General features: G+C 28.6%; 3 protein-coding genes across 4 annotated transcripts; 1 reads left to right on the plus strand and 2 right to left on the minus strand.

Moving 5' to 3' along the window:
- Positions 1–322: 322 nt before the first annotated feature.
- Positions 323–6,993, minus strand: LOC119676621 (ribonucleoprotein RB97D-like). The gene is made up of 5 exons (XM_038087867.1): positions 6,805–6,993; positions 6,340–6,572; positions 4,264–4,826; positions 3,601–3,817; positions 323–526 (listed from the first exon to the last, which is right to left on the minus strand). Exons 1-4 carry the CDS (start codon positions 6,859–6,861, stop codon positions 3,690–3,692), a joined length of 981 nt encoding a protein of 326 aa, XP_037943795.1. The 5' UTR covers positions 6,862–6,993; the 3' UTR covers positions 323–526; positions 3,601–3,689.
- A 3,068-nt stretch (positions 6,994–10,061) lies between these two features.
- LOC119685914 (heterogeneous nuclear ribonucleoprotein A1-like) lies at positions 10,062–14,855 on the plus strand. 2 transcript variants are annotated; one of them, XM_038100321.1, is made up of 5 exons: positions 10,063–10,215; positions 10,363–10,840; positions 11,605–12,144; positions 12,799–12,888; positions 14,524–14,855. In XM_038100321.1, the coding sequence occupies exons 1-4, from the start codon at positions 10,153–10,155 to the stop codon at positions 12,885–12,887; spliced, it is 1,170 nt and encodes a 389-aa protein (XP_037956249.1). In that variant the 5' UTR covers positions 10,063–10,152; the 3' UTR covers position 12,888; positions 14,524–14,855. The 2 variants fall into 2 exon arrangements, with proteins under 2 accessions (XP_037956250.1, XP_037956249.1); XM_038100322.1 differs by lacking the exon at positions 12,799–12,888 and having other exon boundaries at positions 10,062–10,215.
- Positions 14,856–22,139: 7,284 nt separating this feature from the next.
- LOC119685915 (U1 small nuclear ribonucleoprotein C-like) lies at positions 22,140–22,754 on the minus strand. Its single transcript, XM_038100323.1, has one exon. It carries the CDS (start codon positions 22,648–22,650, stop codon positions 22,219–22,221), a length of 432 nt encoding a protein of 143 aa, XP_037956251.1. The 5' UTR covers positions 22,651–22,754; the 3' UTR covers positions 22,140–22,218.
- Between the last annotated feature and the right edge of the window lie 527 nt (positions 22,755–23,281).

Below are 23,281 nucleotides of genomic sequence, written 5' to 3' on the forward strand. Positions count from 1 at the left end.
AATATATTTAATTAGTTGATTCATACAACATTTATTTTCGTCTATTTAAAATTTTTATTTTATTTAACTTACACTAGTTTTTAAAATAATTTTGCAAAATTTTTTGATTTTGAAAACTGCATTTAAAATTTGCTCGCACAACTCCAATTCCTTTCATATAAATCCTGCTCTTTTTATAATTTGTATTGCAGCCAGCCATTTTAAGTTCATTAAATACATATATAGCTATATTTGATTATACTACTATATAAGAGTTATAAATATTATAACAATAAAATGTTAATTAGTTGTTATTATTCTTTTAAATATATATGTACGAGAAGTTTATAACTAAAAATTCAATATTCCTGGATAGTTGGTTTCCGTATTTAAAACTGTTTTATTTTATATATATCAACAGTACATAATAGACTGTTAATCGTTCTAAGAGTGCAGCATATATCGGGATTTCTTATTTAAGGTATGTATACTAATTGCATATATTATTAATTATTTGCTTATACATGAAAGAAAACATCTTAAATACCTATACGAAAAATAAAGAAAGATTAAATATAGTTATAATATAACAGATCATTATTATTCATATAATAATTATTATTGTTGTTTAGCGATAAACAAAAATTAATTCCAATATCGTACATTAAAGAAAAGGGAAACTATGAATGAAAATGGCAACCAACCCATAATGTATGAATTTTATGTTTGTTCATTTAACAGCATCTTTAGCATATGAAAAGAATAAATTTATTTATAATTTATTATTTACTGATTTGTATATAACGCAATGAAGAGCAAAAGTACGAAAAAGTTGTGTAAAAAATTTTTTTCTCTAAATAATCCGAGTTGTATATGATAACGATTTCAACTTCTCGGCTAACACTAATGCACATGGAAGAGTGTGAGATACTATCAAAATTTATACAAGTGTTTATTATTAAGCAATTCTATAAGTTCTAAATTATAGAAAGAAATATATTTTATTATTTTCAATATATAGCGGATAAAAAGTTATTAAAATTCTATAAGTCTTCAGCGAAAAAGAAATATATATCATTATTTTCAATTTGTAAGAGATTAAAAATATTTTAAATAATTTTTATTATTTTCAATATATAGCGGATAAAAAGTTATTTAAATTCTATAAGTCTAAATAATTCTATGTTCTATCAGCAATAAAATAATACATATCATTATTTTTAATTTGTGATGGAATAAAAATATTTTAAACAACTTTTTATGTATGTATATAATTAAATAGAATATATAAAATATATCACATAATTGTCTTTATATGCGCCATAATTAAGGATATGATTTAATATGTTATGATATATAAAACTTTATAATCATAAAACTTATCCGCATTAAATAATTACTTTAGTTCTTCTTCTTCTAAAAAGTTCCAAAACATATTAAATACTTCGTAAATAAACTAATAAAACAATTTGATTAAATATTCTTTATATTTTATCAATGTATGATAAGGCTAATCGTTCCAGTAATATTCAACTCTAACTGCTTTTTAGTAAACTGCTTTCCATGAAGACTTTTTGTTAATCCACACAAATCAATAATTTGATAAAAGTGGCTATATCAGTGGTACTTATATATGAGCTTTTCAAATAGTTTGGAACTCCAAAACTCATCGATGCACAGTTGAAACTGAAGAAGCAGATGGTTAAACAAAAAACTATATCTCTGCACCATATTCAGTTATTTCTATTGTATAAAAATGACCGACACGTCAGCTTTAAATGGCTTGTAAAAAAAAAAAGACTAAATTGACATCGAAATAAACATCTGAGTGTGTTTAGATGAAATATGAAAATAGTTCCATTCTTCTAATGATTAATAGGTGTCGCTTTCAAAACTTTTCAGCCAACATGTGCTATATAGATCAGTTAGATGCACATCTCTTATGTTATTATCGCAAGTGGATACAGCAATAAATAAATAATTCTCTAATTGAGGCTCAGGTACACAAAAGTGGCCATCTAATGAGGAGTAGAGCTATAATTGGAAATAGTGATGTTTATAGGTGACAAATAACGGTCGGACAAGTAGCTATATTCATACATCAAGTTAAAGCCCAGATACATCACAAGATCGCATTATTATGAGTGACAAATAACTGTTTGGAAAGTAGCGATATCAGAATATCAATTGAACGCAGACAGCATTTACTGCGATAAAAAGACGTTTTTTATTCTTAAAAATATGAAGCGGACGCCTTTTGAGAATCTTGTTGGATTGTAACAATGTTCTCCAAGACAAAACTACTTCGGTATTGAGTGATAAAAGCCCTTAACCAAGAACGATAGCATCTACGTCTCTGTACTACTTATCTATACAGACTACCAATTACGGGTCCTATCAGAACCAAAAACTCTTATATTATCGCGCATATCGATAATCACTTTTTGAATAGGCATGAGAATGAGCATTAACGCTTGAACTTACTCTTAAGGCTTGGTTAGAGTTAGTTTAGGAAATGTTTTTTTTTACTTGCGGTCAAAACTTACTTAAAGGTATATAATATGCCTACGATAGAAAATAACTTTATATATTCCTATTCATTTCATATATGTATATTTACGAAATATTTTTTAATTATGGAACTTTATAGTCTATGCAAAATAATTTCCAAGTGTAGAAGATAACATATATAAATAACAAATAAGTTATATATAGTTATATGCAGCAATATATTATATTTATGGCAATTTAAAAGAAACTAATTTAAAGTTTTATATAAATGAAGTTATTATAAAATTCAAAAAACGCTATAGCGCAGTGAAAATAATTTGTCTTAATATTAAATTCTAAAACATATGGTATTATAAATATATAATAAAATATATTTAACAGCTTGAAAAAATAACCAAACTGTTGTTAAGTGGAAAAATTATTTATGAGAATTAGATTGATTTTACACACTTAGAAATAAGGTTCTAAAAGATACATAACTAATGTTAGATGTATTAGTTATAAACACAAACTACGATTAAAACATTTATTAACCAACAATAGAAGCATGCAAAATATTGCACATAGAAAAAAAAGATAACTATAATATAGAAATTGACACTGTAGAATACCTAAACACTTATTTTTTTAAAACCCAATTTATATATTATAATAACTTTTAAATAACTTAACTTTTTTCTAATGGTTAGAAATGGTTAGAAATTATTGATATAGCTTTTATGTGCTATATCTATGACAAGAAGGAAATAGAACTTTCTATGTTCGTTTTTGCAATCACTAAATATAATTGCTGAATAATGTATTGCTATATAAATACATATAAAATTTGAATTTAATTCCAATTCACAGGTTTTTTATGCAAATCTTATATCAATTAAGATATCGAAAATATATTCCTTTAGGTGCTTGCATGATTAGTACTAGGAATAATAGACCAGCTATTTCTAAATACAACAAAGTACTGATAAACCAATTCGATTAGCTAACAAATATTAACAATCATTTTTACATATTATATATTGAAAGTATCTCAGCTTTTGTTAATTAAGGTTAAGTGGTACGCAAGCTTTTTATTTGTTTTAGATATGTAGTTTATACATAGCAACGTACCTGCCTGTTGCCAGAAAAACCTGCATATGTCATTAATATATATCAATGTTAAAGATATGCTTGCTTGCTGCTTACGTCATATACATAATTTAGTATTGTCGAGTGGCCTTTTTTACACCCCCACCATATGCACTTTTGTCATGCGTTGATTGCGTCTTTGACATATTCAAATTATTGGGCGAACCATACATATTTGCATAACCCGCCGAAGTTGAGCCTGTAGAACATAATATTTTCCATATAAGTCAGATAAAAGCGTAGTTAAATATGAGATTCTTATGTTTGAGAGGTCACATATAAATACCAATATATTAATAAATCAGATTTAAGTAGTTAAAGCAACAACCAAAATACACACCAATATATACATACACATTTTTATATGTAAACATAAATTAGAAAAATAAAAATCTCAATAATAAATGTACAATATATATTTATATAGGTCTACATTTTTTATATACTAACATTGCTGGTGTTAAACAAACTTCATATATAATAATTGTTAAAATATCTAGAACATACATTGGAATGTGAAGTTCATTAGGGTTACTTATTCTTGATCTATTTTTTTGTTGTTGTTTTTGTTTTTACTATGCATAACTTTATGAAAATATTTAAATTATGATAATGTACCATAGTTTAAATTCAGTTACTGCTTACCATAATTGGGAGCTGACGACACACTGTATGGATTCATGCGGTTAGCTTGCAAATTGCCAGCCTTTTGTGGACCACCATTATATGTTTGTTGGTAATCACCAAAATTTTGCGAAGCACCATTAGCATTCCAGCCATTAGCAGGCGGTGCTTGACCAGCAGCAGGTGCAACAGGAGGAGCAGGTGCTGAAGCTGCACCATAACCATTCTGACCCCAACCAGCTGGATTTGGATATGCTGCATTCCAACCTGCGTTACCATTTTGTTGTGGGCCACCGTAGGCACCATAAGCGGGGGGACCTTGTTGATAACCGGCAGCAGGTGGCTGACCATAACCTGGCCAACCGTTATACGCACCTGCTGGAGGAGCTGCTTGAGGTGGATAGCCGTAAGCTTGTGGATTATAAGCATTTGGAGGTTGTTGGTAACCACCTTGAGCACCAGGAGAACCACCGGGTGGTGTCATAGTACCTTGTTGTGCTAATTTTTTAGCTAATTCCTGCTTATAAACCGATTTCTTAACATCAACCAAAACGTACTTGATAGTGTGATTTTTGTGTACTAAATGAGAATTAAGTAAATATATGTTAATATAATAATAAATAAATATAATTAATAAATAATTTAAATATCAATACATATAAATTTGTATTTAATTTTTATGTTAAAATACATATATTTATATTATTATGTATATTAAATATATTTTATATTATATATTTTAAATATATATTATATTACATATTTTAAACATATTATATATAATAAATATATCTTATATACATTACATACATCATATATATTCAATATTTTTTATATATATTAAATATATCTTAGATGTATTAAATATATTTTATTTATATTAATATATATCTTATATACATTGTGTGTGGACTCTTCAAAAATATATAAATAAAATCTGGTCATTAAAACAATAAATTATATGAAATATAATTAACAGTATGGAAAATTCTCTTAACAGGTATAGTCCCAAAAGAAGCAGGCAGGTAATTTTAACGCGAACAAATTTCTGTGAAAAATGAATTCCTGCTTCACAAGTACACTACAAACCTTGTAGTAAGATAAGTTATTAATCGTAATATACAGGTATATAACTTTTTTTAAAACATCTTCAAATTTATATTATAAGATAATGAAATGTAGAGTAATCTCAATATATTAACCTAATCTAACTTAAATCTAATTATATAAAATTTAACATATCATCTATATATTAATAATAAAATATATAAATACTATATAATATATACACTCCATACTAAATACTAATCGATATATAACAGTAATCTAAGATTTTTAATTATAAAATTAATAAGTAATATTTTATAATACCTATAAGCTGACTATCTCTTTTATATCAAAACAAACTTTTCTACTCGAATATGACAATAACTCGCATAAAATAAGTTATGTATATTTTTGACTTACAACTCGCCTTTGTCCACTGCATCGTCAATCATCAAACCAACAAAGCAAAACCTCGTTTCGACCAGTCTTTGTCAGTTAAAAGCCTTACGGCGATAATGCCCGAATGTGAGAAATGTTCAGTCAAAGCTGTTCATCAGATATTCTTTAACCACTCAACAAATATCCTTGATAGAGGTGCTATCTCAGCTGCCGAGTTCAGGGCGGGAAAGCACGACTTTAGAATAACAGTTCTAAAAAATATAAAACGATAAATAAAATTAAACAATATATATAAAATAATTAAGTGGGGAAGCCCAAATTTAAAGAAAGTGCTTGACTTTTAGCCGTTTTAGAAGTTATGTTAAAAATGTGTACTCTTTTTACTTTTGTATAGTTAAATTTTCTTAAATGCATTTCAAATATACAATTTGCATAAAATAATAATTTTTAAGTGGCGTTTCGACTCTTAAAAATGGCGGTGAATTAATAGAAATTTATTCAGATAATGGCATTGTCTTTATGGACACTACCTGCCGCTGTTTTTAGTTTTGTAAGACTAATTTTGAATTTGTAACTCCGTAAAAACAATAAATATTTTAAAAATGTTTATAACTTAATTATTATATGTCAAAAAAAAACCCGAATACTTACTTTCCGTCTATAACGTGTGGCCTAGCAGCTTGAGCCTTATCAACCATTGTTGGTGAGGAATATGTAATGAACCCAAATCCTCGGGAGCGTTTTGTTGCCGGATCACGCATCACCACCACATCTACAACATCGCCCCACTGTCTGAAAAATTCACGTAGACCATCTTCCGTTGTTACAGCGGCTAGCCCACCAATGAACATTTTGCGTAAAAAGTCTTTATCTTCACCAGGTTGCTATATATGCAAATTATACAAATAGTACAAAATATTCATAAAAATATAAATAATAACGCATTTATTTATAATACAATTACTAATTATTTTGATTTTTATATTTACGCATACAAACGAAACGAAGTATTCATCGTTTTTACTTCGTGTTTAACATGGCGACGCCATCATATTTCTTGATACATGTCACCATATTAATTTGTTCCATAAAATTAACATTTATAAATTTACTCACCTCTCCACCTTCTTGCTTAACATTAAGTTGATATCCATTATTTGCGACTTTAGCCATTTTTGCACTTTTAGTTTTAAACAATCACTTGATAGTTATATTTAATACACGCGGACACAACGAACCACTATCGACTGTGTATAACAAGAAATGAATGCGGAAGCAAATTGTAGCCGATATCAAGCCGAAAAATTTTCGAACTGAACAGTGTTGTATTTTATTTGAAAAAATGTTTAACATAGAAAAAATTCACAATGCCTGCTGGATATAAAATATTTTTTTATGGATAAAAAGTAATAAGTTTTTTCAGAGTGTAAAAAAAATATACACAACTTACGAAAGAAAACATATTAACAACATTGCTCTTAAAAACTTCTTAAGTTTCAGCACAGCCACTTTCAAAAATTAGTCTATTGTGAATGTTCACCAGAATGTATGTAAATATATGTTGCAAAATTCTAGTCATCCGTTAATATCATACTAGCATTTCATTTACTAATAAATTCAAATACATAAACTAAAAATGAATTTTTATACATAAGATAAAAATGCTTACCATTGCCTTTATAATATTCATTATGTTTTCTGTTATTTAAATCAATGTAATTTTTTGTGTTTAAAATTTTAATATATCAACGCTTCGGTGCTTTTGGCAGATTTTATGTGCGACAAAAAAACAAATTTCAAAGTGAAATATTGGCAACAGTGTTGCAATCTGTCAAATGTCATGTTTTCGTAAAGACCAAACTTTATATATAGGTGCCGAAAGCACCTATTGTAAAAGTGCTAAATTCCTAAACAGAAACATTGTGAAGGCATATTTTGTGGTCAGAGCAGAGCTAGTTAATATTTTTAAAACCCTCCTAAAGCAATTACATATAAATAAACTAGTAATAGGTGATTCGACTATTTTAATTTAACAACTTTTATACTAGCGGCATGTTAACTAGTTAAATGGTTAATTTCGATTATTTACATTTTAATATAAAAACAAAAACTTTAGCTTAAGCGAATGTGAATTAAATTAATATTATTTACTATGTATGTGACATAGTGGAAAAACCCTTCATGGAAGGCAGAGTCAGAAATTTTACAAAGTTGGTATTTTGTTAAGGTGTTCTATTTTTACGTATGGGTAATTATATAATGCCGCGAGAAGAGTTAAAAAAATGAAATTAATTAAATTTTATAATAATTTTCTTTTTTAACGTGTTATTTGGTCAGTAATTAAATAATACACATTTTTAAAAATTGTTTTGGTTTTTTAAAATATTTTATTAAAACCTGTATTTCAACTATAGGCCTTTTCGGTGGCTCGCAAGTACGGCAAAAAATGCATGTTGGCCTATGTTGGCCACGCGAGTCATTGACATCACTGTTGCAATCTGTCAAATGTTTTGTTTTGACAAACAGCAAATCTTGTATATGTGCATATAAATCAAATATATTTTTATAAAAATATTATAAAATTAAAATGAACACGGAATTAAAAGGAATGGTAAGAATATTGGAAATTTAAAAATAAAACACTAAGATAAGTAAATTTTTGTAGGTACTGTCGATGTTGGGAGAAGAAAGCAACGTTTTGCAGCGGCCGAGGGATGCAAGTTGTTTCACGGATTTTTTAAATGTTATGAATGCACTCTAGAAAACACTTCGTTTCCTTTGTGGTCCATAGTTTGCGTGTATTTCTATAAAAAATTTTTTTAGAAAAACTTCAAAAATTATGTTTGTTTTATTAATTTTACGTATGTAAACTACAAATTAAATAAAATAAAATAAATGTTACTTGGTAATAAGTAACATAATAAATAAACATAATAAAAAATTCAATGTGCTTAATAATTACGATTTCTCCATTCTTATTATTTCTTCGTTACTTTTCAAGATTTTTCAAATTTTTGAATTCTGTTTGAATTTTTACTTCCTCAATTTTTGACATTTGATTGCACTATTCGTTGGAATTTTCAATGAAGGTTCACAATAGTTCGCTTATTGCGTTGGTAACATTTTTTTTTTTACTGGCCGATGTGATTGGCCAGCATAACTATGCTGGCCGAGGTAGAGAAAATAGTGTTGTTGTTTTGCATACATTGCGGCCAGTATAGGCCTGCATAGGCCAACAACTTGCTGTTTTTTGCCGTACTTGCGAGCCACCGAAAAGGCCTAATATTATATAGTTATGTATAAAATCATCGTCATCATTTATATTACATATAGTACCCTGATGATGACTATAAAGTATAGTCGAAATATCGTCTTAAATAATATTTTATAAAAGAACAAAACAACTTTTTATAAACTATATTATTTAACTAGTGACCAATTAGCCCGTTAAAAAACCAAATTATTGTTCATAACAAAAAATAAATTCAAATGTTTCAATTTATTGTATGCGAATCTGATTTTACAAACTAAGTCAAATGTTATAAAATAAAAAATTCGATCACTAATAACAAATCTAGTACTATATATTTAGCATATATTTAACATTTTAGCAATTTAGTTCGAGTTTTGTATTACAAACAAAAAGCGCAAAGATGACTATTATGAAAAGAGATATATCTACTTATATTAAAAATACTAAAAAAAATTGTTAACAAAAATTTTTCATTGTGTTCTGTATTAAAAAGAATATACCTATATTAAATAAAAATAAAATTTATTTAAGTTATTTATTATAAGATTTGTGTTGCATCATCTTAGGACTAAAAAACTAACAATAAAGAGATATATAATAAATAATAATAATAAATAACGATTAACAAATTATTATATAATAAAAGAAAAATATTTAATGAAACATTAAATTAAAAATAAGAATTTAGAATTGAAAATTCAGAATAGATAATTATATATTGCAAACGAGATATTAAGGAAGAAAAAAAAATAACAATTTTAAAAATAATAATTAAGCGGTGGAACGGATGATGTCAAGGTAATTTATTAATCAACAGTTTTTAGAAAGCTGCTACTCTACTTGCGTTTCCGATGGCACATAAAAGTAAATTCCATACTCTAACCAAATAAATAAAGAAAAACTTGTAGTGGGAGCAAAGTAAAATCTGGGAATAATAAATAAAAGAGAACTATTAGATCGTGATTGTTGTAAGCAATTGTAAAGGTAGTAAGGTTAAATATGTTTTTTTAAAAAAAAATATTTTAAAAAAATCTGAGAATAAATAAATCCTAGCAACACTTATAATTTATCGAATAAAATCTTTATCGAAAATGTCGACTTCTTATGACAACAATTTCCTTCCTTCATTACAATTTTTTCACTCGTGTCGTAAGTAGCTCGTGTGCTTGGTGTAGAGAATTTGTAAAAATTAACATTTAAATTGTGAAAATATGGCTAATCAAGTGAAAAAAGAAAATGGTTTACATAATGGAAACAATCACAATGAAGAAGATGTAAGTGTAATATATTTATTAATTTTTAATTAAAACGAAATTTTCACTAACTTTCGAGTTGGCGGCCATTTTGTAAAAATTTCTGGTATACATATTGTGAAAAATCAATATTTTAAGATTGTATATATTTTATTTTTTTTTGTATAGGAGGATATTACTGAACCAGAACATCTTCGCAAGTTATTTATTGGTGGTTTAGATTATCGTACTACCGATGATGGTCTTAAATCACATTTTGAGAAATGGGGTAAAATAGTCGATGTCGTTGTGATGAAAGACCCACGAACAAAGCGTTCACGTGGCTTTGGGTTCATTACATATTCGAAGTCAGCCATGATTGATGATGCACAAAATGCACGCCCACATAAAATTGATGGTCGTGTGGTTGAGCCAAAACGTGCAGTACCACGTCAAGATATTGATAATCCCAATGCTGGTGCTACGGTAAAGAAACTTTTCGTTGGTGGTCTTAAAGATGACCACGACGAACAATGCTTACGCGAACACTTTGGCGAATATGGCAATATATGTGAGGTTAATATTGTCATGGACAAAGAAACTGGCAAAAAACGTGGCTTCGCATTCATTGAATATGATGACTATGATCCCGTTGATAAGATTGTGTGTAAGTATTAATTTAAATATAAAAATAAAAATTTATTTTTTTTTCTATTTTCGGTTACGATATTTACAGCATCTGACAAATTGACAAATGATTTTTTAATAATTTGTTAGTTATTTTTAAACAAGCTGTAAGAGTAAGGTTGGCGTTTGCTTTAGCTATGTTATACTAAATTCATTTAATATTAGTTTTAACACGCAGCAATGCCACAAAATTTTATATATGAAATATTAAAGTACACAGTCTCAGCTCCGTACTAATTTTTTAATAATTTGTCATGGCGTTTCTGTACTGTAAGATAAATCTACGTGCAGGTATTATATTATGGTTGATTTATGTGTTTTTAAAAACCAATCATTAATTGATGAAAAAGTACTTGCAACAGTTGCTGTTTATGTAGTCATTTTTACTCTTACAATTTACATGGCAAAAATATACTTAAAATTGATGTATTTTGAAGAATTCACCAAATATTTTAACGGTTGTCATTTATCATAATTGTCTTAAAAATTGAGTCGAAAACATATTTAAATATTTTTCAAATTACTTCACGTAGCCTTTCATATGCTTAATTACTCATTACTCATCAGTAATATAAATAATTAATTTTTGCGGTTATTGAACTGAAAGTTGTATATAAATTTATTTTAAACGAAACTCATATATTTGAGGTGAATGAATGATGAATGCCTTATAAAAACTTGTTATGAAAGCATTTAATATTTTTAATAATATAAAATAAAATGTATACTTTTATTTATTTTTAGTGGAAAAGACACATTCAATACTTGGCAAGACTTTGGATGTAAAGAAAGCATTACCAAAGCAAGAAGGTGGTCGTGGTAATCAAGGTGGTGGTGGTGGCGGCGGCGGCGGTGGTAATGGTGGTCGCAATTCAGGTCGCGGTGGAAATATGGGTCGTGGCGGTAATATGGGTGGTGGTAATAGAGGTAATAATAATGAAGGTTGGGGCGGTAATAATCGCGGAAATGACAATTGGGGTAACAATAATTTTGGTGGTGGATATAATAATGGCGGCAATGGCAATTGGGGCGGTAATAATGCCGGACCTTGGGATAATAATAATGGTAGTAACTGGAGTGGACCTGGTAATTTTGGTGGTCATGGTGGTGGCCATGGCGGTAGTAATAATGGAGGAAACAATGGAAACTGGGGCAATGATTTCGGTAGCGGTTATCAACAAAACTATAGTGGTGGTCCACAACGTGGCGGCAATAATGGAGGTTTTGGAAATAACCGCATGCAACCCTATAGTAATAGTGGCAATTTTGGAAATAACAAAATGGGTATGTATTAATTAAAAATTACAAAAACGAAAAATTCATACATATAAAAATGTTAAAATTTTTTGGTCAATAGCCTTAGCGGGCAAGTTAGTACAGTATAGAATTACTACTATTCACAGTCCCAGCTCCGTATTTAAATGCTTAATATTTAATACGGCGTTTTGCGACTGTAAAAGCAAATTTTAGCAAGTATTATATCTATGTTAATTTATTTTTATAATAAATTGATGAAAAAGTATTTGCTACAAAAACAATTAATGCTAGTAGCTACAATTAAGTAATTCCACAGTTAACTGACACACTAACTGAATAAATATATAATTTTTCTTCAGTTTATTTAAACAAAAAGCTGTGAGAGTAAAAAGGCGTCGGCTTTTGCTATGTTATGCGAATGTTAATGAAATCCAATTCGTGGTAACACGCGGCCTCGCCACAATTTTGGATATATGATCTATATCATATAGCCTATATTATGAAGTTTTTAAGGCAGCACTACTTATATATGACAGGAAATATAAAAATACTTATTATAATTTTTTTTTTCGAGGGTATGGGAGCTTATATTTTCAGTTTCAAATAGATATTATAATTCTATAGAGTTTAGTTGAAATTTGTTAGATAGTTCCTTTGGCTAATAAAGTATCACATTTCTAGGTAATAACCAAGGTGGTAATTTCGGCGGTGGTAATCAGGGCTTCAATAATGGACCCAATATGGGCGGTGGCAATAATAGAAGATATTAAGGTGAGATTTTTTTGAACTTTATATAAGTTCTTACTAACATTAGCTTTTAATAGTAATTTTAAATACAAATTTAGTTTGAAATTTTTTTTGCTAAGGCGATTTAGTTTTGCATAGTATTCAATTTTTTAAGTTAAAAAAGTTTTGCAGATACACGTTCAATAGATTTTAATCAAATATAGTAAACGAAGGAATAATTTGATATGTTTTTTTAATAGAAAGTGTATTTGTGAAAGTCTAGAATAATTTTTTTTCTAATAAGTTTTGTATAATTCGCCGTTTTAAATGAATAATTGTTGTACTGTGATAAGTTATATATTCGCATTTGGCCATGTCAATATATACGCCAACGATTTGACAACAGATTTTAGTAAATATTAATATTCAAAGCTACTACTTACAGTAAGCTATATGTACGTCGGTATAGGTTACTTCTCGAGAATTTGAAGTTAAAGACTAAACATTTTTACATTAAAAACAACAAAAATTAGTTGATACGTCTACTACTATATAAACATTTGGCATAATTCCAATATCCCTAAGCTATATGCATGCCTTCTTTGTTCCATTAACTCTCAGTAGAGTATAGCGCCGAAAATTAAGTTTACAATTTTTTACATTAAAAATAACGAAAACAAGTGGAGAAGTAGTTAATATCCCATCTATTCTCCACTCTATCCTTACAACTTAATAATCTGTTCCACTCTAACATTATTATTACCTACTCACATCCTAACCCAGGTAAACGTCTTTGTAAGTTCTTGTAATAACAACAGTTTGTTTTAATTGTAGGTTATTTTGTTAGTGTAATTAATGTAAACGTTTATAACTTTTGAACCCGATGTCAGGGAATAAGCTTAACCGAACCTAAGCATATTGGAAAAATTTAATAATTTATATATTAATTTTTTAGTCATTTTTAATAAACATAAAATAGTTTTCAAAAATATATACATACATAAATTTTAATCGTTTCTTAATAAATAAATCTTCCGAATTAATATATACTATAACATCAAACCCTGATATAATTTATTGCTGTAATGACCAATATAGTCAATGCTAAATAATACATAACTTTTAAAAGCGAGTAGAGACTATAAACTATAATCAAAATATCGGAAACAGCTTTGTTGTTCCAACTGTTATTAATCATAATAGTTCTAAGAACGGCAGGGGTCTTCTACGTCTCGGAGTCACTTGTCGAGTTCGATGACCAAGTGCCGTTCACCACACTCAAAGGAAATACACAAGTATTTCCTTGTGGTTTACAACAACAATATAAAATATCAATTTTACTCGAATATCTATTGGTAAGTTGGAGTCAAGCCGGGGGTTGCCACATTGTTGTAGTAAAACTAAATTATTTAATAAAATAAATTAATACAAAAATCAGTGTTAGTAGCAGCTCGTACGATATTAATATTTTATATTTAGAATTTTTAAACCATTTGTTTTTATGATATAATTACAAAAAGCGATTTTTTAATTTAATTGGATTTCATTTCACTTACTAATAACATTCAAAAAGAAAAAAAAAATATATACATATATACATAAATATTTTATATAGATTTAAGATTAGTGTTTGCTATATTTTCAATAAATAATTTTCTTATTATTTATAAACATTTGTAGGTGAGAAATTTGTGGCAGGTAAAGTCCCATATTTCAAGCAATCAAACCAAAATTAAGTCAACTTATAAAACAAAAACAAACCAGCAGTATTTATCTCAGTTCAGTTCAGTAATCCAAGATATATGTGTATACATATATATAATAATATATATATAACATATACATTGAAACGCATTATAAGTCCATATATAAATCTAAAATCAGTCAGAAGCAGAATTTTGAAGTTCATGGAAGGAGTAATGCAATGTGTGAGAAGAGAAATGTGAAGTATCGATGAAAGGATCAAATACATTTAAAAGCAGCAGAAATTTAGAAATTTACTTATAAGCGAAGCAGCAGCTAAAGAAAGAATTGAATTATTTTTAAATTTAGCAGCAAAAAAGAGATAAATCACTTAAAAAATAAAAGTTTTTAAAATTATATTATATATGATTAAAGAAACAAAAAAATGATAAGCTAAACAAATTTAAATTAAAAATCAATTAGTAATTAGTAGTATTTTAAAAACATGTAACAGTAAAAGTTAAGTACGTTTAAAAGTGAAAGATAAGAAGGAAACCTATAGTTTTAAATTTAACAACCACCAAGCAACTAGCAGGTTCTGTTTAAACCTCTATTTTTAGTATTAAATATAACCAAGTTTTCTTTTGTAATTATAATGATATGATTAACGTATGTAACAGGACTAATTTTTAATATGAAAACGAATTGCTAAAATGATAGATTTCCTTGTAATATTGTATTTGTACATGTACTAGAATTTTCACAAGTGACTCAATAGAGTTTTGTATTTTAACAAAATTGAAGTGTTTTATTTGCTGTAAAAAAATTGTTCACTTATTTGTGTACTTTTTATTTTAAAATAATTAGTCTCAATGAGTTGATGAAGTAAGAAGAGTAATAAAGTAGTAAGTTGCATTTTTTTTTTTATAGTCAACTCTTCCCAGTTATATTCTACTTTTATTAGCAAAACAAATGACAAAATCAGCAAATATATAGATAATTTTAAAAACATACTTTGTGCTCAAAAAAGAACGAGAATTTTTGAATTCCCGCGCTTATCCAAACGGTAAATTTTTTTATTTTCACGCTGGCAACACTATTATACACATTCTGTCAAAGTTTTAAGTTTTTGTTTGGCGTCCCAACAAAGAAGTCGAAAAATTTTCGTGTGGCGATTTTTATAATGGATCAAAAATTAGAACAACGTACGTACATCAAATTTGCCGAAACGTTGAAAATGTTAAAAAAGTCCTTTATACGAATGGTTTAAAAGGTTCAAAGACGGTCGTACAAGCTTGGACCATGTTGAGATCCCTGACCGCCCAACAACTTCTGTTACTGAAGAAAACATTGAATCGACGAAGCAGATCGTGTTGGAAAATAGTTGTGAACCGATTAGAGAGATTGCAGTGTTGTTGGGCATCTCATATGGTTCGGCCGAACACATTTTAACTGATGTTTTGGGTTTGAAACGCGTCGCTTCTCAGCTGGTGCCAAAAAAGCTGAATTTCATTAAAAAAAAAACGTCGTTGTGATGTGGAAAAAGAGATGATTTCCAATGCAGATAGTTACCCCACATTCATCGAACGCATCATAACTGGTGATGAGACATGGATCTATGAATTTGACATGCCCACAAAACAACAATCGACCGAACGCCAAAGTCGGTCCAAAATCAAAGTTATAAAATAAAAACTTGTATGAAAAATTGGATCAAGCGCTGGCATGCATGTATTTTAAATTCTCGTTCTTTTTTGATCATAAGGTATATGTGTATGTTATATGTAAAAAATACTTTGATAATTTTAAAATTGTAACAGCGACTTCAGATAAAGAAGCCAAATTAGAGCACATAAGCAACTAACTTTTACTTCAATACTTTACTTTTAAGACAGTGTTTATAAACAAACAAAAAATATATTTAAAATTAAAAAAAATATGTAAACAGTAGTTGAAAGTGTAGTTTTAAATATTTTTTAAATTATATGAAGTCGAAAGCAGCAATCTCTGATACTATAGATGTTATACTATTATATACCAGCAGTTCTCGTGTAATATTAAATGGATTAGAACTTGCATAAAACAGTGGAAAATCGAGACTCAAGAATTAACTCCAAATATCCTTATGAGGGAAATAACGTTTGCATACTAAGAGATATACTAAGAGATGATATTAAAGGAAGAGTAACAGACAGTGAAAGATACAGAAAGAATTTAGTATAGCATTTTCTGTAAAAACCAACTTACCAGAAAAGTGTATATATTGGTGACCAAGTAAAGACTACAGGATATCTTAAGCGTAGCAGCAATTATTGGTAAAAAAATGTCTTAAGGAAACAGTAAAAAAGTTGTGAAATATATTTTTAATTTCAGTTTTTTTTTGTATGTTTTTCATGATTTTTCTTTTGAGAATTGAATTTTTTTTTTGACCCATTTTAATCATATTCTAAAAACTAATCAATTCTCATTATATTTAATTTATTTAAAATAAAAAAAAAACAATTAAAATAATTTTATTAATTTTTATTACAAGTTGGCTGAGAAATAATTGTAAAATCCAACTAAAACCACCGAAAATTCTCACTTGCAAAACGTTGTTTAATGAGTGATGATTGAGTGAGCTCTTAGTGCGGGAAAGAATTGTACCGGATACACTGCAATCAACAGGTAAGTCTAAAAACTTCTCATTCTGCAGGTGTAGAGTGTATCAACGTGCCTATACAGTGAAATCAGTTTTGCAAGGTGATATTTGATTTTTTATTTTTATAATTCGAATATATATTTATTTTAGTATATATTTTTATAACACATATTTTATTTTTTTTTAATAAATAAATAAATAAAGACAAAAACTATATATTAAAATTGTGTTTAATTATTTATTTATAAAAGGAATTATTGGTCTTTCTTGTGTAAATGGCATTTTGTTCTGGAACAACGACTTCGCTTCTCTTTATTCTAGATGATTTATTCTAGAGAACAAAAAATAGAAACTTATTTTAATTTATAAACAAAGTTTGAAACACTTTTTCCTAAAGAAGGACACTTCTTTCCTTTACCTCATCCTTTTGACACCCCAACCACATCCCATCCTTTTGATATAGTAATAACAGCCTTTAGTTATAATATATATTTAGCCTAAGCTGATCTTATATAGTGCGTACTAGTTAGCTCTTAAAATGCAAGTAGATTTTCACTGATTGTTATTCGTATCCAAATCCATTCCTAAAAATTATTATTTACGGATATTTGGTACTGTTATCTCACATGCATTTAAAGAAAAAGATTAGTATAGCTAAAAAACTTGACGGATAAAAATTCCTATCAGATTAGAAGTTCGACAGGGTCCAAGTTTAGCAAAGAACTTAGCAGTTAGCGGTTTCAACTTATTAGGAACATGTTCAGGACCATGGCATTGATGCTGATAGATCATAGAATACTGGACAAATAAGCTAAAAGACTGGGTCTACTCTATAATGACATTTGTCATAGTTATAGCTTTGAAGAGCAGGAGGTCAATGTTAAGTTTTGCGAGTATAAGATTAAAAAGCTTTGGGACATGTTTTGTTACCAACCTGATAGCTGTCATCCTGCAAAATAAAGGGACTTGACCTGACCAAGTTCATAGAATTTTTAGATTTTTTAACTTTCACTTGAATGGTGGAGGTGTGTATTTCAACGCTGTCTGTATGCTGACCATTGAGGTTTTTCTGGGAATCCATTTAGGTTGGTATACTTTCATTTGATGGGAGAGACGTGCATTTCAGCGTTGTCAGTACTCTGATCTCTGCGGTTCTTTTGGACGTTCTTCTGGTGTGTGTAGGAACAATGCTGATTCGTAGTATTAGAAAGAGTCATTATTTGAAGATTTAATGTAAGCTATCAAGCTATTTGACTCGTTAACGTAAGCTATTAAAGAAAGTAGAACGCTTCTTCTATATTTTTGAGAAATGAAAAAGGCGGAATAGAATATTAATTCAATTATTAGGTTTAACTATTTTAACATTTAAGGGTGACTATACATTGCCTGCATATGTTACATTTTTGAGTAATTTTTAATAAATGCTAGTTATGCTCAATCGTTTGTTTGCTTCCATCATCCCCGTCAAGTAAAAAATCAAGCAAGTTTGTCTGTAATAAGGGTGAATGCTCTACTTAACGATTAAATTGGACTAAATTGAAGATGTCTAAATCAATAAATTGATTTTATTTAAAATTTGGACATGGTGATGCGCATGCTCAATCGTTTGTTTACTTCCGTCATCCCCGTCAAGTAAGAAATTAAGCAAGTTTTTCTGTAATAAGGGTGAATGCTCTACTTAACGATTAAATTGGAGTAAATTAGAGAAGTCCAAATCAATTAATTGATTTTATTTAAAATTCCCTACCACTTTATGAGCAGAATGATAGCAGAAGGAAGAACGTTCACACGCCTCCGCAAACAAATGCCACTGAAACTTTAATGTGTCCGACTCCAACAGACGGATGTACTATTGAGCACAGTCCCTTCAAGCTCACAAAAAATTTAAAGTATTTAGTCACTTTTAAATATTGTTTATTGTCTATTCCGAATTGACATAAGAAAATAAATTTAAAAAAAATTTTTAAATTCAGACAGACATGGTGTAATGAAGACCCATACGAAATGAAAGAAATCCCTACATAATTATGTTACATATATTAATATGTGTTAATATTTTGGTTAAGTTAAAGGTAAGAGGTAATGTATTAAATTTGGTTAAGGTCTGAATTCACGTCTGAATGACGTGAATAACAAATTAAAAATTTTTAAAATAAAATGGTCCATGAGGACTTATTACTTATCAAATGAGAGCTGTTTTACATAAAATATAAATCAGAATTAAATACGTAAAGTTTTTTTTAAGCCTGTCATTACTTTTCGAGATGATTCCTTGAATCATGAAGATGATAAAAATGTACACAACTGTTGGAACCAGTCCTTTATCGGAAAGAAATTTTATGCTTAATTTCTCAAAACTAATTAATTGAAATAATTTATTATTATGTTGAAGCTATTGGAGCCAGTGTACTTGAGCACCAAATAATTTATAGTACTATATATATTATACACTTGGCAGAAAAACTCTGCGTACAGAAAGTAAATTTTGTTTCAACATATAAAAAATTACTAAATAAATAAATTTTTTAAATTAATTTTATTTTTTATTAGTACTTTTATTTGTTATCTTCATTTTAAGGTAAAAATTATTTCTAACAGATTAGTAGAAAAATTATAATAATTAAAAATGTAAAAAATCAGCGCTATCGGTGGCAGAAAAAGTCTGCGTACAAGAGTTTAAAAAGCGTCAAAATATATTATTTTTTAAAGATTTTACGTTTTTAGTAACTTGTTGGATAACCTTTCCTCTATAAGTCGTTTTGGTATCGAATTGACCAGTTTCGCAGTCTCATCGCTGCTTATTTTACCCCATTCCGCGTCGCTCACGTTCTTCAGCATTTCTTTGGAGGTTATATTGTATTCATGTACCCGACGCTCCAATAAATGCTATAAATGTTCTATAGGATTCAAATATGGCGATTATGATGATGTTTTGATTTGCTTGGGGACATTTTAAAGCAACCAAAGCTTCACAACTTCTGTCGTGTGCTTTGGGTCGTTATCTTGTTGAAGTAAGTAATTATTCTGTAACCCCAACTTCTTGGCACTGCTCTTTAAATTGCATTCTAAAATTTTAAAATAATCATCCTTATTCATTATCGAATCAATGAATTTAATTTTTCTCACTCTATTACTCGCCATACACCCCCGCACTATTACTCCTCCACTACCGTGTTTTATTGTTGGATATAAATCTTCATTATTAAAGGCATTACCCGGGATTCGTCATATAAGTGTTCGACCTTTGATGCTAAAGAGACCAAATTTGCTTTCGTCTGAAAAAATTATGCGTTTCCAAAATTCTGGAGACTTTTTTAAATACTCCCTTGCGAATGCTAAACGCTTCATTCTAATATCTTTGGAAATAAGCGGCTTGCTTCGTGCAAACCGGCCATGGTAGTGGTATTTTTTTTTAATTTTGTGTACAGTATCCACGTAAATTTGCTTCTGAAATGTCTGGTCAATATATTTTTATAACAGAAGTCCAGTTAGACTACGATTATCTTTCACAGAATTAATAATGCTGCGGGTTTCTCTTGTTGACAACTTGGATGGACGCCCAGATCCCAACTTTGAGGTCAATAATCCTGTTTACTTGTAGTTGTTCACTACTATTTGGATAAAAGAATGTGAACGCTTAACGATTTGACCAATTTTGCGATACATTTTCCTTTTTTTCCATAGATCAATAATAATACTGCTCCCACTGATAATAATTTCTTTTCCTTTATTTGCCATTATAAATTTAATTACTTTTTAATTGTTAAATTATAAAATAAGTGCGTGGGATTGTGTATAATGATATACTGGTACAGTAAAACATAAAGCACGCCAAAGTTCTACTGTTAAAACTTCGGGAATTCCCCTTTATATGTTTTGTACGCAGACTTTTTCTGCCACCGATAGCGCTGATTTTTTACATTTTTAATTATTATAATTTTTCTACTAATCTGTTAGAAATAATTTTTACCTTAAAATGAAGATAACAAATAAAAGTACTAATAAAAAATAAAATTAATTTAAAAAATTTATTTATTTAGTAATTTTTTATATGTTGAAACAAAATTTACTTTCTGTACGCAGAGTTTTTCTGCCAAGTGTATATAGACTTCCTAAATTCTTATTTGCTTTGGAAAATTGTGGCAGATGAAACTATTGTCAAAAAAATTAAAATAGTCGCATGGATAAAGGAGTTAATCTTCTTTAAGTGTAAATTTTCATGAAATCACTACAGATTAATTACATTTAGCTCATTTTACTGAGTTGTAAATGGACATGAAGTAAGTTTGTTTCTCAAATTCACTTTTTATTATAATTTGTATATCTGTTCTTAAACCCTCTGCATAAAAGACTTTCAAAGCTCTTCTAGACGATAACGATAACAATACGGATATATATATTTTAAAAAATATAGTTTTATATAACAGTAATAGCAATTAAAAGCATATTAACACACAAGAATGTTTTACAAAAATTATTTCGTTATAAGTTCATTCAGTTATAGAACTCTATACGTAGGGATTTTCAACGAAGCACTTTGTGTGAATATGCGACTATATGAAACTATTGATATTCAAAAAATTCCATAAAGTTTAAAAAACATTTTATATAGAGAAAGAATAAACAAAGCTAATATATAATCATCCTTTCTGTGGGACCATCTTCTATATGTAGGAGAATTAATTATTTGCGAGAAGATATGTTAAAATAATACAAATAATAAACGCTGATCTTGATTCATATATGTATAAAGAGTTATTACACCTGCAAAGCCTATAGTACTTATTGATCTAATATAAAGAATGTATATCCAATAATTGCTCATATACAACATATATTATTATTTCCGTTTTTCTAGAAATGTTTACAAATCAAAACTAAAAACATTAATATATACATTAAAAAAAAATTTATTGAAGTCTTATGTATTAAAATTAAAATCGAAATACATATCATTTTTTCACGATTATTTTTTAAATGTTCACTTAAAATTACATTTTTCATGGGAAATCTGGTCACACTTTTTATACTATAAATAATTTGTTTTCTCCTTATTTTGGTGGTGGCCCATTAAGCATAGGTGGTCGCACACCCAACGGTGGTGGTGGTCCCATTAGGCCCATAGGTCCCATCATCGGCGGCGGACGCATACCCATCATTGGTGGTAACATCATAGGTGGCATTCCCGGTGCCGGTAGACCAGGCCGTGGTGGTGCCGCCATATTTGGTGGTGGTATTGAAACGCCTGGTGGTTTTGCTACACCTGGTGGCACTCCTGGAGCAAATGGATTTTGTGTAATTTTACCCGCTTTAAATGCTGCAGTAGTTGCGTCGATGAGGAATTGTGCTTGCTCTTCCATCCATTTCTGGTAATAGAATTTCACATTATCGCGATGTTTACGTCCGGTGCAATGTGTTTTACGTACTGACGGTGAATCGTGAGTCAGATACGTGTCACAATAATCGCAATAGTATTTAGGCATTCTTGGATTAAATTAACAATTTTAAAATTCTCACTTATTTACAACTTTTACAAATGCAGACAAATATTGAAGTTGACATATGCTTGACATTAAGCAAAATATGCTATTTACATTGAATGGATGATCAGAGTTGTATTTATTTTAAAATATTTTACTTGTTTTCTAAAAAAATGTTAGATCAAACTTATTCGAGTACTGAATGATAACTGCCTGTTTATATTGCTTGTTGTCTCTCGCTAAAGTAAAAAATTCGATTTATTTTTACTTTGATATGCTTCTACCTAGAGTTGAAACTAGTGCTGAGTTACTTTTGGTTTCTGTTTTTGTGTACAAAAATAAAAAACTGATCTACATATTTACCTGCACCAACTCTAATATATTTTGTAAGAAATAACAAAAACAACAAACTTATATAAAAAATTCATTTTTAATTTTGGTTTTTAAAAATATCAGGTAGGCCAGCGTGAGTTATTGGACAGAAATGCTTTATTGTGATATAGTAGTAGTAGTATTTATTTTTATTTATTTTTACTTCATTTTAAAGTTGTTGTATTACATAAAAATTAATAACAATTATATTATATATATAAAGCTATGGCATTTTAGCCGTCCATCGATATATAAAAAAGTT

This window comes from Teleopsis dalmanni, chromosome 2 (assembly GCF_002237135.1).
Source record: "Teleopsis dalmanni isolate 2A chromosome 2, ASM223713v2, whole genome shotgun sequence".
Lineage (NCBI taxonomy): Eukaryota > Metazoa > Arthropoda > Insecta > Diptera > Diopsidae > Teleopsis > Teleopsis dalmanni.

Coding starts and splice junctions, on each gene's coding strand:
- LOC119685915 (XM_038100323.1), bottom strand. CDS start 22,650: ATGCCTAAATACTATTGCGATTATTGTGACACGTATCTGACTCACGAT.
- LOC119685914 (XM_038100321.1), top strand. CDS start 10,153: ATGGCTAATCAAGTGAAAAAAGAAAATGGTTTACATAATGGAAACAAT. Junction 10,216..10,362: donor ACAATCACAATGAAGAAGAT/GTAAGTGTAATA, acceptor TTTTTTGTATAG/GAGGATATTACTGAACCAGA. Junction 10,841..11,604: donor TCCCGTTGATAAGATTGTGT/GTAAGTATTAAT, acceptor ATTTATTTTTAG/TGGAAAAGACACATTCAATA.
- LOC119676621 (XM_038087867.1), bottom strand. CDS start 6,861: ATGGCTAAAGTCGCAAATAATGGATATCAACTTAATGTTAAGCAAGAA. Junction 4,827..6,339: donor CCACACGTTATAGACGGAAA/GTAAGTATTCGG, acceptor ACTTAATTCTCA/TTTAGTACACAAAAATCACA. Junction 3,818..4,263: donor GTCGTCAGCTCCCAATTATG/GTAAGCAGTAAC, acceptor TATGTTCTACAG/GCTCAACTTCGGCGGGTTAT.